The following is a 24,686-nucleotide window of genomic DNA, read 5'->3' on the forward strand; positions in this document are numbered from 1 at the left end:
ATTACATATCATGACATTACATATCATTACATATCATCATTACATGACATTACATGACATCATTACATGACATTACATGACATCATTACATGACATTACATGACATCATTACATGACATTACATGACATCATTACATGACATTACATGACATCATTACATGACATTACATGACATCATTACATGACATTACATGACATCATTACATGACATTACATGACATCATTACATGACATTAATGACATCATTACATGACATTACTGACATCATTACATGACATTACATGACATCATTACATGACATTACATGACATCATTACATGACATTACAATGACATCAGTTACATGACATTACATGACATCATTACATGACATTACATGACATCATTACATGACATTACATGACATCATTACATGACATTACATGACATCATTACATGACATTACATGACATCATTACATGACATTACATGACATCATTACATGACATTACATGCATCATTACTGAATTTACATGACATCATACATGACATTACATGACTCATTACATGAATTACCGACATTGACATCATTACATGACATTACATGACATCATTACATGACATTACATGACATCATTACATGACATTACATGACATCATTACATGACATTACATGACATCATTACATGACATTACATGACATCATTACATGACATCATTACATGACCATCATTACAGACATTACATGACATCATTACATGACTAATACAGGACATCATTACATGACATCATTACATGACATCACATGAACATCATTACATGACATTACATGACATCATTACATGACATATACATGACATCATTACATGACATCATTACATGACATCATTACAGGACATTACATGACATCATTACATGACATTACATGACATCATTACATGACATTACATGACATCATTACATGACATTACATGACATCATTACATGACATTACATGACATCATTACATGACATTACATGACATTACATGACATCATTACATGACATCATTACATGACATCATTACATGACATCATTACATGACATTACATGACATTACATGACATCATTACATGACATTACATGACATTACATGACATCATTACATGACATCATGACATGACATGACATCATGACATCATTACATGACATGACATCATTACATGACATGACATCATTACATGACATGACATCATTACATGACATGACATCATTACATGACATGACATCATTACATGACATGACATCATTACATGACATGACATGACATCATTACATGACATGACATGACATCATTACATGACATTACATGACATTACATGACATTACATGACATCATTACATGACATTACATGACATCATTACATGACATTACATGACATCATTACATGACATTACATGACATCATTACATGACATACATTGACATCATTACATGACATTACATGACATCATTACATGACATCATTACATGACATCATTACATGACATCATTACATGACATCATTACATGACATCATTACATGACATCATTACATGACATTACATGACATCATTACATGACATCATTACATGACATCATTACATGACATTACATGACATCATTACATGACATTACATGACATCATTACATGACATTACATGACATCAATTACATGACATTACATGACATCATTACATGACATTACATGACATCATTACATGACATCATTAATGACATTACATGACATCATTACATGACATTACATGACATCATTACATGACATTACATGACGTTTATTTATTTATATAAACACTTATATATAAACACATAACATATATTATTATATTATTACTACTAGTAGAGCTATAATAATAATTATAATAAACAGTTAAGGAATCGTGATGCAGAGGAAAGAGGTGGAGAATAACAGGAGTATGTTACAGGGGGGAGGAGAGTGGGGAAGGAGGTGGAGTATGTTACGGGGGAGGAGAGTGGGGAAGGAGGTGGAGTATGTTACGGGGGAGGAGAGTGGGGAAAGAGGTGGAGAATAACAGGAGTATGTTACAGGGGGGAGGAGAGTGGGGAGGAGGTGGAGAATATTACAGGGGGGAGGAGAGTGGGGAAAGAGGTGGAGAATAACAGGAGTATGTTACAGGGGGGAGGAGAGTGGGGGAGGAGGTGGAGAATAACAGGAGTATATTACAGGGGGGAGGAGAGTGGGGAAGGAGGTGGAGTATATTACAGGGGGGAGGAGAGTGGGGGAGGAGGTGGAGAATAACAGGAGTATATTACAGGGGGGAGGAGAGTGGGGAAAGAGGTGGAGAATAACAGGAGTATATTACAGGGGGGAGGAGAGTGGGGAAGGAGGTGGAGAATAACAGGAGTATATTACATGGGGGAGGAAAGTGGGGAAGGAGGTGGAGTATGTTACAGGGGGGAGGAGAGTGGGGAAGGAGGAGAACAGAAACAGTGAGTGGGGGACAAAGGACAAAGGACAAAACGGGGGGAAAAATCTGCAAAAAGGGGAAAAATAAACTGACAGGCAGGCTAGTACCTCACAAACAGCAAGCAAGAAAACGTCTTAAACATTTCTCTCATTCTGCTCTTATTATTATAGCCAAGGGACCTTCCAAACCAGCCCTCACAGAGTCAGCCTGCCCTGGTTTAGAGGAGATGGGAGGGAGGGAGGGAGAGGAGATGGGAGGGAGGTGGTGGGGAGAAAGAGAAAGTAGGAGACAGATGAAGGAGAGGAGAAAGAGGGTGGAGACAGGAGAGATACTAGAAGGGCTAGGGAGAGGAGAGATACTAGAAGGGCTAGGGAGAGGAGAGATACTAGAAGGGCTAGGGAGAGGAGAGATACTAGAAGGGCTAGGGAGAGGAGAGATACTAGAAGGGCTAGGGAGAGGAGAGATACTAGAAGGGCTAGGGAGAGGAGAGATACTAGAAGGGCTAGGAGAGGAGAGATACTAGAAGGGCTAGGGAGAGAGATACTAGAAGGGCTAGGGAGAGGAGAGATACTAGAAGGGCTAGGTAGAGGAGAGATGCTAGAAGGGCTAGATAGAGGAGAGATGCTAGAAGGGCTAGATAGAGGAGAGATGCTAGAAGGGCTAGATAGACGAGAGATACTAGAAGGGCTAGGGAGAGGAGAGATACTAGAAGGGCTAGATAGAGGAGAGACGCTAGAAAGGCTAGGTAGAGGAGAGACGCTAGAAGGGCTAGGTAGAGGAGAGATACTAGAATGGCTAGGTAGAGGAGAGACACTAGAAGGGCTAGGTAGAGGAGAGACGCTAGGGAGAGGAGAGATACTAGAAGGGCTAGGGAGAGGAGAGATGCTAGAAGGGCAAGGGAGAGGAGAGATGCTAGAAGGGCAAGGGAGAGGAGAGATGCTAGAAGGGCAAGGGAGAGGAGAGATGCTAAAAGGGCTAGGGAGAGGAGAGATACTAGAAGGGCTAGGGAGAGGAGAGATACTAGAATAGCTAGGGAGAGGAGAGATGCTAGAAGGGCTAGGGAGAGGAGAGATACTAGAAGGGCTAGGGAGAGGAGAGATACTAGAATAGCTAGGGAGAGGAGAGACGCTAGAAGGGCTAGGTAGAGGAGAGACACTAGAAGGGCTAGGTAGAGGAGAGACGCTAGAAGGGCTAGATAGAGGAGAGACGCTAGAAGGGCTAGATAGAGGAGGGTGGGGACAGGAGAGACACTAGAAGGGCGGAGACGGGTAGAGGAGGACGGAGAGGGGAGACAGGTAGAGGAGGACGGAGAGGGGAGACAGGTAGAGGAGGACGGAGAGGGGAGACGTGTAGAGGAGGACGGAGAGAGAGATGAGAGAAGGATGTAGAGGAGACCGGTAGAGGATGGCGAGAGGAGGAAGGAGACAGAGGAGGATGGAAAGGGGAAGGGAACCAGAACTGGAAGATGAGTAGGAAAGTAGTGTATGAGACCTCTAACCTTGAGGGTCTCAAGCTCCATCTCCAGCTGTTTAGAATAGACTTCGCTGTGGTCGCGCAGCTTTCGCTCCTTAGACGCCTCTGCCTTGGCATCCTCCAACTGGGCCTCCAACTAACACACGCAGACAAAGCAGAGGTCAACATCACATCATTTTAGGCTGGGTTTCTGTACAGCACTTTGTGACATCAGCTGATGTAAGAAGGACTTTATAAATAAACTTGATTGATTAATTCTCACTCTGAAACACAATTATTCATTAGCATGCATTGTGTCAATATGTGCATTACCATTATGCATACGAGTATTGCATATATGAATTAACAGTGAGGAGATAACATTGGCCCTGCCATCATTGACCCCCTCTCTCTTCCTTTACTAGAGTCCCCATCCCTGGCCCCATGAACTTCAGCTGGGGTCACCAACAACCATCTGGACCCAGTTAGCGCTTAGCGTTTAGCTTTGGGGTCACTGACAACCATCTGGACCCTGTTAGCAGTTAGCATTTAGCTGGGGTCACCAACAACCATCTGGACCCTGTTAGCGCTTAGCTTTGGGGTCACTGACAACCATCTGGACCCTGTTAGCGCTTAGCTCTGGGGTCACCAACAACCATCTGGACCCTGTTAGTGCTTAGCGTTTAGCTGGGGTACCAACAACCATCTGGACCCTGTTAGCACTTAGCGTTTAGCTCTGGGGTCACCAACAAGCATCTGGACCCTGTTAGCACTTAGCTCTGGGGTCACCAACAACCATCTGGACCCTGTTAGTGCTTAGCGTTTAGATGGGGTCACCAACAAGCATCTGGACCCTGTTAGCACTTAGCGTTTAGCTCTGGGGTCACCAACAAGCATCTGGACCCTGTTAGCACTTAGCTCTGGGGTCCCCAACAACCATCTGGACCCTGTTAGTGCTTAGCGTTTAGCTGGGGTCACCAACAAGCATCTGGACCCTGTTAGCGCTTAGCTCTGGGGTCACCAACAAGCATCTGGACCCTGTTAGCGCTTAGCTCTGGGGTCACCAACAACCATCTGGACCCTGTTAGCGCTTAGTGTTTAGCTGGGGTCACCAACAAGCATCTGGGCTCTGGGGTCACCAACAACCATCTGGACCCTGTTAGCGCTTAGCTCTGGGGTCACCAACAACCATCTGGACCCTGTTAGCGCTTAGCGTTTAGCTCTGGGGTCAGCAACAAGCATCTGGACCCTGTTAGCGCTTAGCTCTGGGGTCACCAACAACCATCTGGACCCAGTTAGCGCTTAGCATTTAGCTGGGGTCGCCAACAACCATCTGGAGCTTGTTAGCACTTAGCATTTAGCTCTGGGGAAGGATAGAGAAGGGTATGAGGTTGTAGGCCTGGGGTGCATCTCAATAGTCTCAAGTGGCCTCCATTCCTTGTTAAGATTAGAGCAGATGAGGGAGAGGAGACACTAAAGCAATATGGAGAATAGCTACTAGGAATTCGTGTTCAACTGCCTAGCGACAATGCAGACAGCACCAGACAGGCGAGGCCCTCAAGGGAATACTGGCATTCAAATTGAGAAATGAATGAATAGATAACAAGATAAGTTGTTCTGTGCTTTCTGAATGCCAGGAGAAGCCATAGCACCAGAAGGGGTTGTGTTGAGGTTGAATGTCTGGAATCGTTATACATACATAGTAGACGCACTCATATAGGCAGACACACACACACTGAAATGTAATAATACAGATATGGCATTCGTCACAGAAAGCTAAAGTAGCTAAACGTCGCTAACACACTGCCACTTTGTCTCCAGCTTTGACAGCCCCTGACAGCTAACTTCATTCACGAGTGTTAGCAAGCTAAATGTTAGCAAGTTGATTGTTCTACACAGCTGAGTGTTCCACACAGCTGAGTGTTATATACAGCTGAGTATAACCAAGCGATGTGTTAGTTAGCTAAATATTAGCAAGCTAAGTGGTTAGTTAGCAAGCTAAATGCTAGCACGTCACATGTTAGCATTAGCGAGCTACGCTCTGCTAGACAACTTTTACAACTCGCCTCCTTGCGGGCCTTCTCGGTCTTGCGGATGTCCTGACGCATGGCGTCCACCTTCTGCACAGCAGCATCCATCTCCTCCTCCTTGTCGCGGAGCTGGCGTGAGAGGCGTTGCTTGGTGGAACGCAGCTCGGCCATGCGCTCGCTCAGCTCAGAGAACTCCTGTAGGGCCAGCTTCCGCTGGCTGTGGGCCTCCTTCAGCTCCTTGGTCTGGGACTTGAGGCGCTCCAGGGACTCCACCAGTTGCTGTGGTGGTGATAGGAGAGGGGGGGAGAGAGTAGACGAGGGAGGGGGGGGAGAGAGTAGACGAGGGAAGGGGGGAGAGAGTAGACGAGGGAAGGGGGGGAGAGAGTAGACGAGGGAAGGGGGGAGAGAGTAGACGAGGGAGGGGGGGGGAGAGAGTAGACGAGGGAGGGGGGGGAGAGAGTAGACAAGGGAAGGGGGGAGAGAGTAGACGAGGGAGGGGGGGAGAGAGTAGACGAGGGAGGGGGGGAGAGAGTAGATGAGGGAGGGGGGAGAGAGTAGATGAGGGAGGGGGGGAGAGAGTAGAGGGAGGGAGGGGGGAGAGAGTAGAGGGAGGGAGGGGGGAGAGAGTAGAGGGAGGGAGGGGGGAGAGAGTAGAGGGAGGGAGGGGGGGAGAGAGTAGAGGGAGGGAGGGGGGAGAGAGTAGAGGGAGGGAGGGGGGAGAGAGTAGATGAGGGAGGGGGGAGAGAGTAGATGAGGGAGGGGGGGGGGAGAGAGTAGATGAGGGAGGGGGGAGAGAGTAGATGAGGGAGGGGGGAGAGAGTAGATGAGGGAGGGGGGGGAGAGAGTAGTGAGGGAGGGGGGGGAGAGTAGATGAGGGAGGGGGGGAGAGAGTAGATGAGGGAGGGGGGGGAGAGAGTAGATGAGGGAGGGGGGGAGAGAGTAGATGAGGGAGGGGGAGAGGTAGATGAGGGAGGGGGGAGAGAGTAGATGAGGGGGGGAGAGAGTAGATGAGGGAGGGGGAGAGAGTAGATGAGGGAGGGGGGGAGAGAGTAGATGAGGGAGGGGGGGAGAGAGTAGATGAGGGAGGGGGGAGAGAGTAGATGAGGGAGGGTGGAGAGAGTAGATGAGGGAGGGTGGAGAGAGTAGATGAGAGAGGGGTGGAGAGAGAGTAGATGATGGAGGGGGGGAGAGAGGATGAGGGAGGGGGAGAGTGGATGAGGGAGGGGAGAGAGAGAGAAACAGCGAAATAAAAGAGAGCAGAGATATGGGGAGAGGGAAAGACAGAATGACAGGCACGGAGATTAAATGAGGGAGAGAACGCGTGAGAGAGAAAGGAGGACAGCAAGAAAGAGACGAGGGGAGGGAGGAAGGAGACGAGGGGAGGGAGGAAGGAGGACGAGGGGAGGGAGGAAGGAGACGAAGAAAATAAAACACATCAGTAAACTACCAATTGTAATCTTGACTTCCACTATAAATGTACACACAGAAAATTTACCACAATCAATTGTACCACACATTAAAAAAAGGAAATTCTACCCTTTTCAACATTAAATACATCATCTCCAGCACCACCCCAACGTGTGAAAGTTATGGGTTTCTATGGCCGTGTCCGAGAGCATCCACCTTGATGCATTGTGGGTAAATGGTGACCGACTGACTGCTCTACAAATAATAATGAGCAGTTATTTATGACACAAGGTGATTTGTATATCAGTCAAACAAGCCCTTTGTTGTGAAGTAAACAAGATACAAGACAAGTATTTCTGATGACATCATCCGGGCTGATGACATCCTCTGGTGTGCATCATGAGATTTGAACAACTACGAGCAGGCAACGGTTTTGAATAGTCAACTAAACACAAACACTATCCCAGGGTAAAGGGAAGAGGATGGGGGTCAAATAGTTTTGCTAATGGAATTAGACAGAAATGTGGTGTTTCTGTCCAGAACCCTGACTCCAGGTAATCCAAGACATGATGGAATTAATCACAAGGAAAAAGGTCCCAGTGTTTACACACCGTGGTGATCCAATGATCTGAGGATATTAGGTTAGGCTGTGTGTGTGTGTGTGTGTGTGTGCGTGTAAGCCTAATGCGTCATGAATGATAAAATGAGACCTGACACAGAGAGACGACCTCTATGCAGTGAATAGACAACGGTGAACTAACATTGGTCCTTGAGAGTAACAGTGTGCCCTGTGAATCATGTCAGCTCTAGTTATGCATTCACCTGACTGAATACACCCCTACGTCGTATTCACTAGACACCAAACAGAAGGAAGCGGACCAGAACGGGAAAGGACTGCCAGAACTTGTCCAATAACAAATGCTTGCTTTCATTTTCCTTTGCAAAATAGGTGGGTGGGGGGTTTTACCTTGTGGATATCCTCCTTCTCCTGTCTTAGGGCTTTAACCTGTTTGTCCAGGGCCTTCAGCTTGGAGGAGGAGCTCTCGTAGTCCTGGCGCAGAGTCACCGCCTCCTCTAGCTGGTGCTCCAGCCTATCAGAGTCTGAGTGGGGACGAGGAGAGGGACTTCCTGGTTAGTGGGATGGTGAAAGGTACTTGGTGCTGCGCTAGAACAGCCCCAAAAGTGCAAACTGTGTGTTCGACCCAGGCCTGGTTTTAATGATCTGTGTGTTCAACTCAGGCCTGGTTTATATGATCTGTGTGTTCAACTCAGGCCTGGTTTAAATTATCTGTGTGTTCGACCCAGGCCTGGTTTAAATGATCGGTGTGTTTGAATCATACCTGGTTTAAATGCCCAGACAGTATTTGACCTGTGTGTTCGACTCAGGCCTCGAGTAAATGCCCAGACAGTGTTGGGTTGCCAGACGAGCAGACTAGTGGCGCGTTGCCAGATTGGGTTGCACAGAGAGCACTGACCTGCCAGTTTCTTCTTGAGCCGGTCAATCTCCTCGTTGAGCTTCTTCATCTCCTTGTCCCGGCCCAGGGTGCTGGCCCCGCGGCCCGGCCCGTGGAGAGACTGCACTGCTTGAGTGGACTCTGGAGGGGCCAGAAGGGGCAAAACAAGGGTTAAAGGTCAGGGGTTATGTCCACATTTACACTCAGGGTCACAGAGGTTGTTTATGTGTCTCTTTGTCCCCTAGCTCACCCTGCAGCTTGCGGTTCAGCTCCTGCTTCTCCTGCTCCAGTCGGCGGATCCTCCTCTCAAAGGCTTCTACTTCCAGCCCCCCCTCCTGGTCCGGGGGAACCCCTTCTTCTCCTCCCCCATCCTGGGAGCTCCCATCGGACAGGCCGGCCCTGTTGACGCTGCCGCGGTCCGAGAAGCAGCTGTCCGTGGTGTAGGTGAAGCCTACGAAGGGCAGATGTTGCCCGGTGAAGCCGCTGTGTGTGACTGGAGGAGCAATGTCCTGTTGGTTGGGTGGGGGGGGTGAGAGAAAGACACACAGACAGAGAGAACGCCAAGAGTTAGAGTGGAACAGCCAAACAGACCAAGAAAACAGCCATGTAAAATGTTTACAACAGTAAACACCAGTTAGCTCTGGGCTGTTTTTTATTCTTCCCTTCTAATCAGAGACCTACGACTTCAGGTGGAGTATCAGTTATATTGATTAGTCTATTACTATCTGTTAAAAAAGTAAAACCAGGTCGTGTTCGCCAGCTAGCTGTTTTCTAGTTAGCTAGCCAGCTGGTTTCCAGCTAACGTTAGCTAGCCAGCTGGTTTCCAGCTAACGTTAGCTAGCCAGCTGGTTTCCAGCTAACATTAGCTAGCCAGCTGGTTTCCAGCTAACATTAGCTAGCCAGCTGGTTTCCAGCTAACATTAGCTAGCCAGCTGGTTTACAGCTAACATTAGCTAGCCAGCTGGTTTACAGCTAACATTAGCTAGCCAGCTGGTTTACAGTTAACATTAGCTAGTCAGCTCCTTTCCCCTAGTACACCCACCGGGTTTTTAAGAATATCGTCGTCCACGTCAAAGTTGGAGGTGTCAGATGGGGAGCTGACGTCGGGGATGTAGGGCGCCTCAGTGGAGCGGATGTGTTCCCAGTCGATGCCGGCGAAGAAGGGGTGATCCTTGAAGTCGCCGATGCCATTCTGGCCCAGGCGACGCTCGCGGCCGCAGATTAGGCGCGAGATCAGGTCCTTGGCGTCCTCCGACACGTCACAGATGTTTGAGGGGAACTGGAAACGCTCCTGTGAGAGAGAAGGGTGGAGACGAAGGGGATGAGAATTTGATATTTTTTTTTTAAGTACCTTTATTGGGTCATTAGCACACATTATACAAACATCACATTTCCCCCCTAACACACTCACACCAGCAGAATAATCAGGAAGCGGGGATGAGAGAGAGAGGGGAGAGACGAGAGGGAGCGAGAGGGGAGAGACGAGAGGGAGCGAGAGGGGGAGAGACGAGAGGGAGCGAGAGGGGGAGAGACGAGAGGGAGCGAGAGGGGGAGAGACGAGAGGGAGCGAGAGGGGGAGAGACGAGAGGGAGCGAGAGGGGGAGAGACGAGAGGGAGCGAGAGGGGGAGAGACGAGAGGGAGCGAGAGGGGGAGAGACGAGAGGGAGCGAGAGGGGGAGAGACGAGAGGGAGCGAGAGGGGAGAGACGAGAGGGAGCGAGAGGGGGAGAGACGAGAGGGAGCGAGAGGGGGAGAGACGAGAGGGAGCGAGAGGGGGAGAGACGAGAGGGAGCGAGAGGGGGAGAGACGAGAGGGAGCGAGAGGGGGAGAGACGAGAGGGAGCGAGAGGGGGAGAGACGAGAGGGAGCGAGAGAGAGACGGGGGTTTGACAGAGACAGGCTATTAAGAAGTAATAGATGAGAATGAGACAGAACATGTTCGATAAGGCATGACAAGCACCAGTTTAGATACTGACAGAGACTATGATGAAAATAGTTGTTGGAAAGTAGGCTAGTGTTTCAGGAACTAGACCCTTGAGAAGGAGCATTAACCTGGATAGCTTCAGGAAATAATCACACCGTGTAGGTGGCCAACTTGTTAATAAAACACCCCAGTACCTACACCACCTTTTGGAACAGGCAACAAGTCTACCAGCGTTGTATTCGCAGCATGTTACAAATACAATTTAATTTGATTAGACTGAAGGGCATCAAATCATCAGACTTACACTACATACACAAAAGTATGTGGACACCCCCTCAAATTAGGATTCGGCTATTTCAGCAACACGCGTTGCTGACAGGTGTATAAAAATCGAGCACACAGCCATGCAATCTCCATAGATGAACATTGCCAGTAGAATGGCCTTACTGAAGAGCTCTGTGATTATCAACGTGGCACCGTCATAGGATTCCACCTTTCTAACAAATCAGTTTGTCAAAGTCCTGCCCTGCTAGAGCTGCCCCGGTCATCTGTAAGTGCTGTTACTATGAAGTGGAAACATCTAGGAGCAACAACAGCTCACCCGCAAAGTGGTAGGCCACACAAGCTCACAGAACGGGACCGCCGAGTGCTGAAGCTTATAGCGCGTAAAAATAGTCTGTCCTTGGTTGCAACACTCAATGCCGTGTTCCAAACTGGGTTTCCATTGGCCGAGCAGCTGCACACGAGCCTAAGATCACCAATGCCAAGCGTTGGCTGGAGTGGTGTAAAGCTCGCCACCATTGGACTCTGGAGCAGTGGCAACGCGTTCTCTTGGAGTGATGAATCACGCTTCCCCATCTGGCAGTCCGACGGACTAATCTAGGTTTGGCAGAAGCCAGGAAAACGCTTTCTGTCCGAATGCATAGTGCCAACTGTAAAGTTTGGTGGAGGAGGAATAGTGGTCTGGGGCTGTTTTTCATGGTTCAGGCTCCTTAGTTCCAGTGAAGGGAATCCTTAACGCTACAGCATACAATGACATTCTAGACGATTCTGTGCTTCCAACTCTGCGGCAACAGTTTGGGTAAGGACCTTTCCTGTTTCAGCATGACATTGCACACATGCACAAAGCGAGGTCCACACAGAACTGGTTTGTCGAGATTGGTGTGGAAGAATTTGACTGGCCTGCACAGAACCCTGACCTCAACCCCATCGAACACCTTTGGGTTGAATTGTAACACTGACTGCGAGCAAGACCTAATCGCCCAACATCAGTGCCGACCTCACAAATGCGGTTATGGCTGAATGGAAGCAAGTCCCTGCAGCAATTTTAAAAATGTTTTTATTATTTATTTACATGTAACCTTTATTTAACTAGGCAAGTCAGTTAAAAGAACAAGTTCTTAATTACAATGACAGCCTAGGAACAGTGGGTTAACTGCCTTGTTCAGGGGCAGAACGACAGATTTTTACCTTGTCCGCTCGGGGATTCGAACATTTCGGTTACTGGCCCAACGCTCTAACCACTAGGCTACCTGCCGCCCCAATGTTACAACATCTAGTGGAAAACCTTCCCAGAAAAGTGGAGGCTGTTATAGCAGAAAACGGGGGACCAACTCCATATTAATGCCCATGACATTGAAATGAGATGTTCGACGAGCAGGTGTCCACATACTTTTGGTCATGTCGTGTACGTTGAAGTAAACAATCCAATAAACTATTTCAACCGATTAATAATCCAAAAGTTTGTTATATTTAATAAGTGTAGAATATAATTAACTTTAAGATACTGTACATTTGGACGCAAACAATGAATAAATCATGAAACAAAATCATTAATTATGAAAATGTTTGGAATATTTAGCACTTATTGCTGGCCCATGGATTTGGTATAGGCTAGCTCTTCTGGTCGTTGAGTCTGAATATCGTTGTCAGTTTGCAGAGCATTCCTTCTTTTGACATGCACAATAGAATATATGCATATTGCTTGTTACCAAGGCAGTTTGGATACTGATGACACACAAGCTAAATTCCCTACATCTACATTGTTGCAAGCTAGGCACTAGGGACCCCTGGCTTTGTTCTGCCTCAGAGGTACACTACTGCTTGTCCCTACACCCGGACCTATGATCACATTTCCCTATCCATACCTGTGGCTAGTGGCGCTCTCCCAATTCTCTTGCATGACATCCTATCCTTGTTTGCTTTTCTTAATGAATGGACGCTAATCGAAATGGTAGACTTTTAAGACTCGTTTTCCACTTTCCCTCGCAACGTTGTCACCACAACCTAAAAACGTTCCACCTAAATGCCCACCGGTTTCCTCAAGTTTACCTCGTGGTTCATGATCTTGCCATAGGTCTCCACCAGGGACTCTGCATAGAAGGGCGTCTCCCCGTAGAGCATCTCGTACATACAGACCCCCAGGGACCACCAGTCACACTCTGGACCGTACTTGCCCATGCCGTCCTCCATGGCCTGCAGGATCTCAGGGGAAATGTAGTCCGGAGTGCCTACAGCCACAGATGACTGGACCTGGAAGAGTGAGGTTAGGAACTACAAATGAGAGGGTTGAAGTAAAGTGGACTCAGAGAAACATTTTACGTTGTGCATGTAAAAAAAACGGTCCAAATCATATCGTATTTGTCACATGCGTGGTAAACAACAGGTGTAGACTAACAGTGAAATGCTTACTTACGGGCCCTTCCCAACAATGCAGAAAGAGAAAGAGAAATAGTAGAAAGTATATTTCTGTTTTGAAAATAATAACACAAGGAATACATAGAAAATAATAACTGACATAAGAGGTGTGCGTGTGTGTGTTTTCATAATAAGGGTATTAACTTATTAAAAAACGATTGAGTTTGTTTGAGTCTTTGCTCTAGCCTGTATAGTGTCGGGTTTGGAGTTTTGAGATCATTTTTTTGGTCCATTAGGCCAGGCAAACTCAAATCAAGCACAGATTAAGTATTTGAAATGATTTCAAATAATGTTTGAACCCAGCTCTGGGCTATAGTGAATCTTGCTATACTCTCCCTTAGGCCTTCTATCACGTCATCAAATTCTAACGGTTGGGCTACACATTTGACTAAAACCCTGAACCTCCATACATCTGACAAATCACATTGAACCCTCAGGTCAATTTCTGTCTCAGACAAAAAATGTCATTTTCTTTCACACAAACAGCTGAGTAGTACAAAGGGGCTCTGTGGTAGAATCTCTGAGCGATGAAAAACAAATGAAAACTTTTGCACGAGAGCAGAAAAAGGAGCTGACCCATAAAGTGATTTCATAAAACAGTGTGAAACCTCTATTAATTCACACTATAAAAACCATTAGGATCCACGAGAGCCCTTGAATAAGTCCCAAATGGCACTCTATTCTCTTGACCAGGGCTGCCCAACCCTCTTCCTGGAGATCTACTGTCCTGTAGGTTCAGCCCAACCATCTTCCTGGTGATCTACTGTCCTGTAGGTTCAGCAAAACTCTCTTCCTGGAGATCTACTGTCCTGTAGGTTTTCAGTCCAACCATCTTCCTGGAGATCTACTGTCCTGTAGGTTTTCAGTCCAAGCCTCTTCCTGGAGATCTACTGTCCTGTAGGTTTTCAGTCCAACCCTCTTCCTGGAGATCTACTGTCCTGTAGGTTCAGGCCAACCCTAATTTAGCATATCTGATTCAGCTAGTTAAGATCTTGTTGAGCAGCTAATTAGTAGCATCAGGTGTGTTAAATTAGGGTTGGACTGAAAACCCAGAGGACAGTAGATCTACGGGAAAAGGGTTGGGCTACCCTGCTCTAGATAGGGCTCTGGTCAAAAGTAGTGCACAATGTTACCCATAGGGCAATGGACAAAAGTAGTGTACTATGGGTAATGTAGTGTACTACTTTTGACCAGAGCCCCATGTGTAACGTAGTGCACTACTTTTGACCAGAGCCCTATGGGTAACGTAGTGCTCTGGTCAAAAGTAGTGCACTACGTTACCATAGGGCTCTGGTCAAAAGTAGTGCACTATGGGTAACGTAGTGCACTGTAGCAAATGGGCTATAAATCCCAAATGTCACCCTTTCTTTACATTTTACACCCTCTGAATTCCAAGGGCATATCATGTCGTTGACTTTCTTTTTCATTTACAGTAGTGCAATAAGGATGGGGGTAAATTTTAGCTATGTTTTTAAGAGGGAGCTGGAGTAAAACAGATTAAGCCTACCACTTGGCTCCTTTGACATGATACGTTGGTGTCGAAGGCATGGCCTGGACTGTCCTTAATCTTTGTGTAAGAAGTTTATATCAGACTATAGACATATAGTCAATGCTGATTACAAATCTAAATGTTACTTCATGACTAAACCCTAATTGAGCATATTTATTTTTGTCATTTAATCAGGGTCTGTGAAAAGGCCACAGTGAATCAAATCGTTTTATCATCAACAGCCCCCTACGAGACTGAATTCTGATTATATAGCCATCATTGTTATTTTAATCGACTAAAACTGGATAATGATGATAACGATAGCTGTTGTGTTGTGTAATCTGTTCTGTAGACATGTCCTCGTTATTGCGCATTGGTTTAAAGCTGCTGCTGCTGCTGTAGGTGGTTGAAATTGCCCTAGATGCTGATCCGGTTAAGTTTTTCATCTTCCCCACTAATAGTTAAGGTTAGGATTGGGGCAGGATATTTGTTCCTAGTGGAAACTTCACACCCAGAGTGCGGGCTCTATGAATGGTGGGCTCTATGAATGGTGGGCTCTATGAATGGTGGTTTTACTTCTGGTAGTCATTCTCTTTACCGTTGTTCAGTTCCTTGTTGTACGGATAGAATTAGAATATTCAAATCTCAAGGTCATTGTATTTCTATAGTTGTATGCATTTACTCTAAGTCACTCATCATTAACCTGAGTAAAGTGTGGGAGAGCCTCTTATTGGCCACTGACTGACACTGCATCCCAAATGGCAGCTTATTCCCTATATAGTGTCCTACATTGGACCAGAGCCATATGGGTCCTGGCTAAAAGAGGTGTACTAGAGAATTGGGTGCCATGTCCGTTATTTTAGCAGTTGCGACAAGCAGAGGGTCTCTGTTTTCATCCTACAAATGTGGCTCTAAATCTAGAGGTAGGAGCTACTAGCTATTATGACCCCATTTCTGAAAAGGTAAGACTCGTGCATTTAAAAAAATAATATTAATGTTTCCCTCTGCAATGCTCACCGGCCGCGTAGGAAACGTTACAAGGGACTGTGACAAAACCACAATCAGAAGCAATGCAGATGTTCTCTCACACAAACAATTGTTAGGCCTTCCTGATGAGCTCACCTGACGTTTTCCTGAACTTTCCAATACTTTTCTGATGCATTTCAGATACATACTGATGCAACCACAAATTTGTAAAACTTTCACGTAGGCTACTCATATTTTCTTATTAGCCTTTATGAACATAAAAATTTGGTGCAGTTTACCCTACAACCAGGTAAAAAAAACAAAACATTTATATTACAATATAAAGTGCCTTCAGAAAGTATTCATACCCCTTGATTCTATATTTTGTTGTGTTCCAGCCTGAATTCAAAATGGATTAAATATATTTTTCACCCATCTACACACAATATCCCACAATACGCCATAATGACATCACAAAACCCCATAATGACATCACAATATCCCACAATACGCCATAATGACATCACAAAACCCCATAATGACATCACAATATCCCACAATGAAAACATGTTTAGACATTTTATCACATTGATTGAAAATGAAATCTAGAAATATCAAATTTACATAAGTATTGACACCGCTGAATCAATACATGTTCTAATCTCCTTTGGCAGCGATTACAGCTGGGAGTCTTTCTGGGTAAGTCTAAGAGCTTTCCACACCTGGATTGTACAACATTTGCCCATTATTCTTTAAGCTCTGTCAAGTTGGTTGTTGATTATTGCTAGACAGCCATTTTCCAGTTTTGCGATAGATTTTCAAGCCGATTTAAGTCAAAACAGAAACTAGGCCATCCAGGAACATCCAATGTCATCTTAAGTTATTGTCCTGCTTAAAAGGTGAATTTACTGTTTCTCTATATCAACAACAAAAAACTCCCTAGTCCTTGCCGATGACAAGCATACCCATAACATGATGCAGCCACTACCATGCTTGAAAATATGAAGTGTGGCCGTCAGTGATGATGTTTTTCCCCCCAAACATAACGCTTTCTTTTCAGGACATAAAGTTAATTTCTATGTAATATATTTGCAGTTTTAACTTATTGCAAACAGAATGCATTTTTTAAATTAACATTTTTACTCTGTACAGGCTTCCTTCTTTTCACTCATTTAGGTTAGTATTGTGGAGCAACTACGATGTTGATCCATCCACAGTTTTCTCCCATTACAGCCATTAAACTCTATAACTGGTTTAAAGTCACCATTGGCCTCGTAGTGTAATCCCTGAGCGGTTTCCTTCCTCTCCGGCAACTGAGTTAGGAAGGACGCCTGTATCTTTGTAGTGACTGGGTGTATTGATACACCATCCAAAGTGTAATGAATAACTTCACCATGCTCAAAGGTATATTCAATGTCTGCCTCTTTTGTTTTTGACCCATATACCAATAGGCGCCCTTCTTTGCGAGGCATTGGAAAATCTCCTCGGTCTGTGGTTGAATCTGTGTTTGAAATTCACTACTCAACTGAGGGACCTTACAGATACTGTAACTGTATGTGTGAGGTACAGATGAGGAAGTCATTCACAAATCATGTTAAACACCATTATTGCACACAGAGTGAGTCCATGAGTCATTGCAACTTTGTATGTCATTTGTTAGGCAAATCTTTACCCCTGAACTTATTTAGGCCTGCCATAACAAAAAATACTTATATTAAAATTAAAAATATCTACATTACTGACATTGTGTGTAGGCCAGTGACAAAAAAATGTGCGATTTAATAATTTTTTTAATTCATGCTGTAAGATCAATGGGTGTGAATACATTCTGAAGGCACTGTAGGTAAAACCACTTTTGGCAAAACAGTGATCAGATATAGGCTTGTACCATGTTGATAGATTATTCTAAATATTATTGTAATAGTAGGCCTACCTGCACAATAACCTCATATTCCATGGGGTTACTGACCACCATTGAATTAATAACAAGAAGTATTGATTATTTGGCCTTAGGGACAAGCAAAAATAGCCATGGGAAGGGGTGCTGCAGATCAATTTAAATACATTTGCAAAATGTATATAATTACTCCTATCTGTAGATAAATACATTAAATCATTGAAATAGACCAGGAATAATGACGACCAATAGCTTATTGTTTAAATATTTTTTTTTAAATGCTGTGGGTTGTTTTATCACGACTAGTGCATGTAGGACTACAGTTGAAGAGCCAATTGGGCAGCAGGCCTGGTAAATATCAAACCCCTGATTGTTGAGTCGTGTCTGTCAGTGAACAGCAGGCAGCAGCTATAAGGCCTTTCGCAATATTTCAAAATACTATTGCTGGAAAAACAGTTTGAAAAGCAAATGGCTAGTCTAATCTGTCGGTGTCAGTGTAGCCTGTCATTTTGGTAATTTGTGTGGTATAAAATAATACACATTTTGAAAAGGACATTTTTCTCAGAAACACAAATAAGATAATAGAAACATGCAACACTATTATACAGGTGTTTTTCCCCCACAAAATAATATTTGTGGCGTGTCTGGGCTGTGGGGCGTGTCTGGGCTGTGGGGCGTGTCTGGGCTGTGGGGCGTGTCTGGGCTGTGGGGCGTGTCTGGGGGGGTCTGGGGTGTGGTGGGTTTGGGGTGTGGTGGGGTCTTGGGTGGGTTTGGTGCGCGGGGGGGTCTGGGGCGTGGTGGGTTTGTTTGCGTGGGGGGTCTGGGGCGTGGTGGGTTTGTTTGCGTGGGGGGTCTGGGGCGTGGTGGGTTTGTTTGCGTGGGGGGTCTGGGGCGTGGTGGGTTTGTTTGCGTGGGGGGTCTGGGGCGTGGTGGGTTTGTTTGCGTGGGGGGTCTGGGGCGTGGTGGGTTTGTTTGCGTGGGGGGTCTGGGGCGTGGTGGGTTTGTTTGCGTGGGGGGTCTGGGGCGTGGTGGGTTTGTTTGCGTGGGGGGTCTGGGGCGTGGTGGGTTTGTTTGCGTGGGGGGTCTGGGGCGTGGTGGGTTTGTTTGCGTGGGGGGTCTGGGGCGTGGTGGGTTTGTTTGCGTGTGGGGTCTAGGGCGTGGTGGGTTGTTTGCGTGGGGGGTCTGGGGTGTGGTGGGTTTGTGTGCGTGGGGGGGGTTTGTGTGCGTGGGGGGGGGGGGGTCTGGTGCGTGGGGGGGGGGGGGGTCTGGTGCGTGGGGTCTGGGGTGTGGGGTCTGTGTTGCTCACCGTGCCGTCCTGCATCATTTTCAGGCAGGAGCCAAAGTCGGCCAGACGGATATGACCCTTCATGTCTAACAGCACGTTGTCTGGTTTGATATCTCTGGAGGGAGAGAGAGACAGAGCGAGCGAGACAGCGAGACAGAGCGAGCGAGACAGCGAGACAGAGCGAGCGAGACAGAGCGAGCGAGACAGAGCGCGAGCGAGACAGAGCGAGCGAGACAGCGAGAGCGAGCGAGCGCGAGACAGAGAGAGAGAGCGAGCGAGACAGAGAGAGAGAGCGAGCGAGACAGAGAGAGAGAGCGAGCGAGACAGAGAGAGAGAGCGAGCGAGACAGAGAGAGAGAGCGAGCGAGACAGAGAGAGAGAGAGAGCGAGCGAGACAGAGAGAGAGCGAGAGAGAGAGAGCGAGCGAGACAGAGAGAGAGCGAGCGAGACAGAGAGAGAGAGAGAGAGAGCGAGCGAGACAGAGAGAGAGAGAGAGCGAGCGAGCGAGACAGAGAGAGAGAGAGAGAGCGAGCGAGCGAGACAGAGAGAGAGAGAGAGAGCGAGCGAGACAGAGAGAGAGCGAGCGAGACAGAGAGAGAGCGAGCGAGCGAGACAGAGAGAGCGAGCGAGACAGAGAGAGAGAGCGAGCGAGACAGAGAGCGAGCGAGACAGAGAGAGCGAGCGAGCGAGACAGAGAGAGAGAGCGAGCGAGACAGAGAGAGAGAGCGAGCGAGACAGAGAGAGAGAGCGAGACAGCGAGAGCGAGCGAGCGCGAGACAGAGAGAGAGAGAGAGCGAGACAGAGAGAGAGAGCGAGCGAGACAGAGAGAGAGAGCAAGCGAGACAGAGAGAGAGAGAGAGCGAGCGAGACAGAGAGAGAGCGAGCGAGACAGAGAGAGAGCGAGCGAGACAGAGAGCGAGCGAGACAGAGAGAGAGCGAGCGAGACAGAGAGAGAGCGAGCGAGACAGAGAGAGAGAGAGAGAGAGCGAGCGAGACAGAGAGAGAGAGAGAGCGAGACAGACAGAGAGAGAGAGCGAGACAGACAGAGAGAGAGAGAGAGCGAGCGAGACAGAGAGAGAGAGAGAGCGAGCGAGACAGAGGAGAGAGAGCGAGCGAGACAGAGAGAGAGAGCGAGCGAGACAGAGAGAGAGAGCGAGCGAGACAGAGAGAGAGAGAGAGCGAGCGAGACAGAGAGAGAGAGCGAGCGAGACAGAGAGAGAGAGCGAGCGAGACAGAGAGAGAGAGCGAGCGAGACAGAGAGAGAGAGCGAGCGAGACAGACAGAGAGAGCGAGCGAGACAGAGAGAGCGAGCGAACAGAGCGAGCGAGACAGAGAGAGCGAGCGAGACAGAGAGAGCGAGCGAGACAGAGAGAGCGAGCGAGACAGAGAGAGCGAGCGAGACAGAGAGAGCGAGCGAGACAGAGAGAGCGAGCGAGACAGAGAGAGCGAGCGAGACAGAGAGAGCGAGCGAGACAGAGAGAGCGAGCGAGACAGAGAGAGCGAGCGAGACAGAGAGAGCGAGCGAGACAGAGAGAGCGAGCGAGACAGAGAGAGCGAGCGAGAACAGAGAGAGCGAGCGAGACAGAGAGAGCGAGCGAGACAGAGAGCGGGCGAGACAGAGAGAGGGCGAGACAGAGAGAGGGCGAGACAGAGAGAGCGAGCGAGACAGAGAGAGCGAGCGAGACAGAGAGAGCGAGCGAGACAGAGAGAGCGAGCGAGACAGAGAGAGCGAGAGAGACAGAGAGAGCGAGCGAGACAGAGAGAGCGAGCGAGACAGAGAGAGCGAGCGAGACAGAGAGCGGGCGAGACAGAAGAGGGCGAGACAGAGAGAGGGCGAGACAGAGAGAGGGCGAGACAGAGAGAGGGCGAGACAGAGAGAGGGCGAGACAGAGAGCGGGCGAGACAGAGAGCGGGCGAGACAGAGAGCGGGCGAGACAGAGAGCGGGCGAGACAGAGAGCGGGCGAGACAGAGAGCGGGCGAGAGAGAGCGGGCGAGAGAGAGCGGGCGAGAGAGAGCGGGCGAGAGAGAGCGGGCGAGAGAGAGCGGGCGAGAGAGAGCGAGCGAGAGAGAGCGGAGCGAGAGAGAGCGAGCGAGGACACACGACAGACAGACAGAAACGGGTTAGGATAAGGTAAATGTATAAAACCAACCTCTCCACCAATATAAAGCAATGTTTATCACTACGTGACATTGTATCGGATTCACTCTAAGACAATGTACGGTTCAATAACATACACATTTCCCTCCGCTCCTTCCTCAACATTTCTCTCCCGGGTGGTTCTCTGAGCTGAACAGCTTGTCATTGTTCATCCACCCTCCCTCCCTCTCCTTTCCCTCTCTCCCGATCCCCCTCTCCTCACGCTCCCTGGCTTGACACAGGCCACACACACTGTGCCCTCTGTTGTACTAACCCTGGCACCACACTGGGCACGGAGTAAACACCTAAACACAAACACACCCAGCCCAACGCAAAGTATCAGGCCACACACACACACGTGTGCGCAACAGTGTCATTTCAAATATCACAACCACACACAGAACTTTTCATTCATACGTCTCTCTCTCTCATACAGGAGACCCACACACACACACACACATACAAACACACACCTCTTTGTTTAATACATTTCTCTTTACACACTCACTCACACAAACCGAAGCATACACAAACTCCCAACCACTAGAGTAAGATGTGTTTGTCAATCAGTGCACTAAACCAATCTACCAAGGCTCCCCTATTCAGACTAGAATTCTCATCCATCCTTACTCCTTTCTTACCTTCATTGGTTCCTTCCTTGATTAATTCACCGATCAGCTATTTCTGAGACAGCGATAGGATGGAAACCATTCCAAACATAAACAGATCAGTGTTGACTTCAAGGAAGGAAGTAAAGAAAGATAGAAAGCTGTATTCAAAACATTGGAACAGGGCCGCAAGGCTGTTTTGATATATAGACTTGTCTCTCTGTGTTTTGTTAGGCACTGGGCTTGAGTACAACCAGACTATAAACACTGTCAGTGTGTGTGTTTGTGTGTCAGAGTACGTGTGTCTCAGAGAGAATGTAGGCTTCCCGACTCTTTCGTTCTGTTGCTCCGTCTCTCTAGTTCACACTCCATCTCTCTCATCAATTCTCTTCTATCCCACCCTCCATCTCTCTCGCAGTTGATTCATCTCGTCTCCCTCAGTCTCCCCACTATTTCGCTACAGTGCATCCCAGAAGGCCCTGTTCCATTTCAGCTCCTAGCCCCTTCCCTAGCCCCCTGTCCAGTGTTCCCAAATCTGAAAGGATGCCATCACCCCCTGCCATCACCCCCTGCTGTACAATGTGGAGAAAAACAGGACAATTCAAGAAGGTGCTCCGAAATGAAAGTCAAAACGTAATAAATCATTAGATTGTTCTCTAAAATATTATAACCCTAATATACTTCTACTTGACAATGTTGATGAAATTAAAACGTATATTTGCTGTGACAGTCGCTGACTTAGACTTTCAGCCACATTGTTGCCCATTACACCTGATCCATCCCATTCAGATGGGGTAGGCACTGAGGGAAAGGAACTGTAGGTCAGAATGGTACCAGACTCTTCCGTCCTCTGGCTGCGGTCCAATACTCTCTGTTCCATTCCTTCTGAAGGATTCCAAAGCATTAGATTGCTGTAAGCATGGGGGGCTTAGAGGGAGTGTCCACCACATTCGTCAAATAAGTCCTTCCTTTCCCTATTAAATCCACGAGGGGGAGGGAACAAGTGAACACTTCAGGGAGAAGGGTACTAGAGAATGGGAGAGCAGTCCTGGTCTGTGGCTAGAGCAGACAGGAAACAGGCAGGATTGCTGGACAGGACTCCGTTTCCCAGGGGGCATTGCTGCCAGGAAGAGGCCCCTCCATATCCCACATCCACATAAGGCTGGCTGGTCAGTCATCTGGGTACAGGGTCAGTGACGTGGGGAGAGACTCCCTAACACACACACACACACACACACACACACACACACACACACACCAAACTTGCCAACCTTGAAGAATTTTTATGAGTATCACTTCAGCACAGCGACAGCACCCCACACTACCCAAATCATATGCAAATGCTTTAGGCTAATAACAATGTTGGTAGAAGACTGGCTCAGTATTATTGGTAGGTTAGAGACGTATGTATACTTGGTAATTTCCTGCTCCTCAGTAGATAACTACAATACATTTACACTGAACAAAAAATATTAAACGAAATGGAAAGTGTCGGCCCCATGTTTCATGAGCTGAAATAAATATTTCTGTCAAACGCGACCAGGACGGGCTGCCGACGCGACCAGGACCGGGCTGCCGACGCGACCAGGACCGGGCTGCCGACGCGACCAGGACCGGGCTGCCGACGCGACCAGGACCGGGCTGCCGACGCGACCAGGACCGGGCTGCCGACGCGACCAGGACCGGGCTGCCGACGCGACCAGGACCGGGCTGCCGACGCGACCAGGACCGGGCTGCCGACGCGACCAGGACGGGTTGCCGACGCGACGAGGACGGGCTGCCGACGCGACCAGGACGGGTTTGCTAATAGGACTAGGATGGGATGCCTATGACTTCTGGACAACGAAAGAAAGTTGAAAACTAGTAGAACAGGAGAGAAAGACCAACTTCTTTGGGGGGTTTGCTAGCTTAGCTGCTGTTAGCTGCAGCTCCTCCCTCTCTCACCGGTCCCTGCCCAAACACACCTACCCACACACACCGACCTCTCCACACACACACACACCTACCCACCTCTCCACACACACACACACCTACCCACCTCTCCACACACACCTACCCACCTCTCCACACACACACACACACCCCTACCCATCTCTCCACACACACACACCCACCCACCCACCTCTCCACACACACACACCTACCCACCTCTCCACACACACACCTACCCACCTCTCCACACACACACACACACCCTTACCCACCTCTCCACACACACACACACACACACACACCTACCCACCTCTCCACACACACCTACTCACCTCTCCACACACACCTACCCACCTCTCCACACACACACCTACCCACCTCTCCACACACACACCTACCCACCTCTCCACACACACACCTACCCACCTCTCCACACACACACCTACCCACCTCTCCACACACACACCTACCCACCTCTCCACACACACACCTACCCACCTCTCCACACACACCTACCCACCTCTCCACACACACACACACACACACACCTCTCCACACACACACACACACACACCTCTCCACACACACACACACAAACCTACCCACCTCTCCACACACACACACCTACCCACCTCTCCACCTACCCACCTCTCCACACACCCACCTCTCCACACACACCTACCCACCTCTCCACACACACACACCTACCCACCTCTCCACACACACACACACCTACCCAGCTCTCCACACACACACACACCTACCCACACACACACACACCTCTCCACACACACACACACACACCTACCCACCTCTCCACACACACACACACCTACCCACACACACACACACCTCTCCACACACACACCTCTCCACACACACACACACCTCTCCACACACACACACACACACCTACCCACCTCTCCACACACACACCTACCCACCTCTCCACACACACACCTAC

At 48.1% G+C, this 24,686-nt stretch overlaps 1 protein-coding gene across 4 annotated transcripts in view; it reads right to left on the reverse strand.

The window, feature by feature from the left end:
- cdc42bpb (CDC42 binding protein kinase beta (DMPK-like)) overlaps positions 1-24,686 on the reverse strand; it is a 129,864-nt gene that overhangs the window by 41,557 nt on the left and 63,621 nt on the right. For all 4 annotated transcript variants that reach the window (XM_031836846.1, XM_031836849.1, XM_031836847.1 and 1 more), the window contains exons 6-13: positions 19,067-19,160; positions 13,043-13,243; positions 9,832-10,080; positions 9,040-9,298; positions 8,811-8,930; positions 8,303-8,436; positions 5,965-6,207; positions 3,945-4,055 (exon numbers count right to left, since the gene is read on the reverse strand). In XM_031836846.1, coding sequence (XP_031692706.1) covers positions 3,945-4,055; positions 5,965-6,207; positions 8,303-8,436; positions 8,811-8,930; positions 9,040-9,298; positions 9,832-10,080; positions 13,043-13,243; positions 19,067-19,160 — 1,411 coding nt within the window. The remainder of the gene's footprint in view (positions 1-3,944; positions 4,056-5,964; positions 6,208-8,302; positions 8,437-8,810; positions 8,931-9,039; positions 9,299-9,831; positions 10,081-13,042; positions 13,244-19,066; positions 19,161-24,686) is intronic.

Source organism: Oncorhynchus kisutch, linkage group LG12, assembly GCF_002021735.2.
Source record: "Oncorhynchus kisutch isolate 150728-3 linkage group LG12, Okis_V2, whole genome shotgun sequence".
Lineage (NCBI taxonomy): Eukaryota > Metazoa > Chordata > Actinopteri > Salmoniformes > Salmonidae > Oncorhynchus > Oncorhynchus kisutch.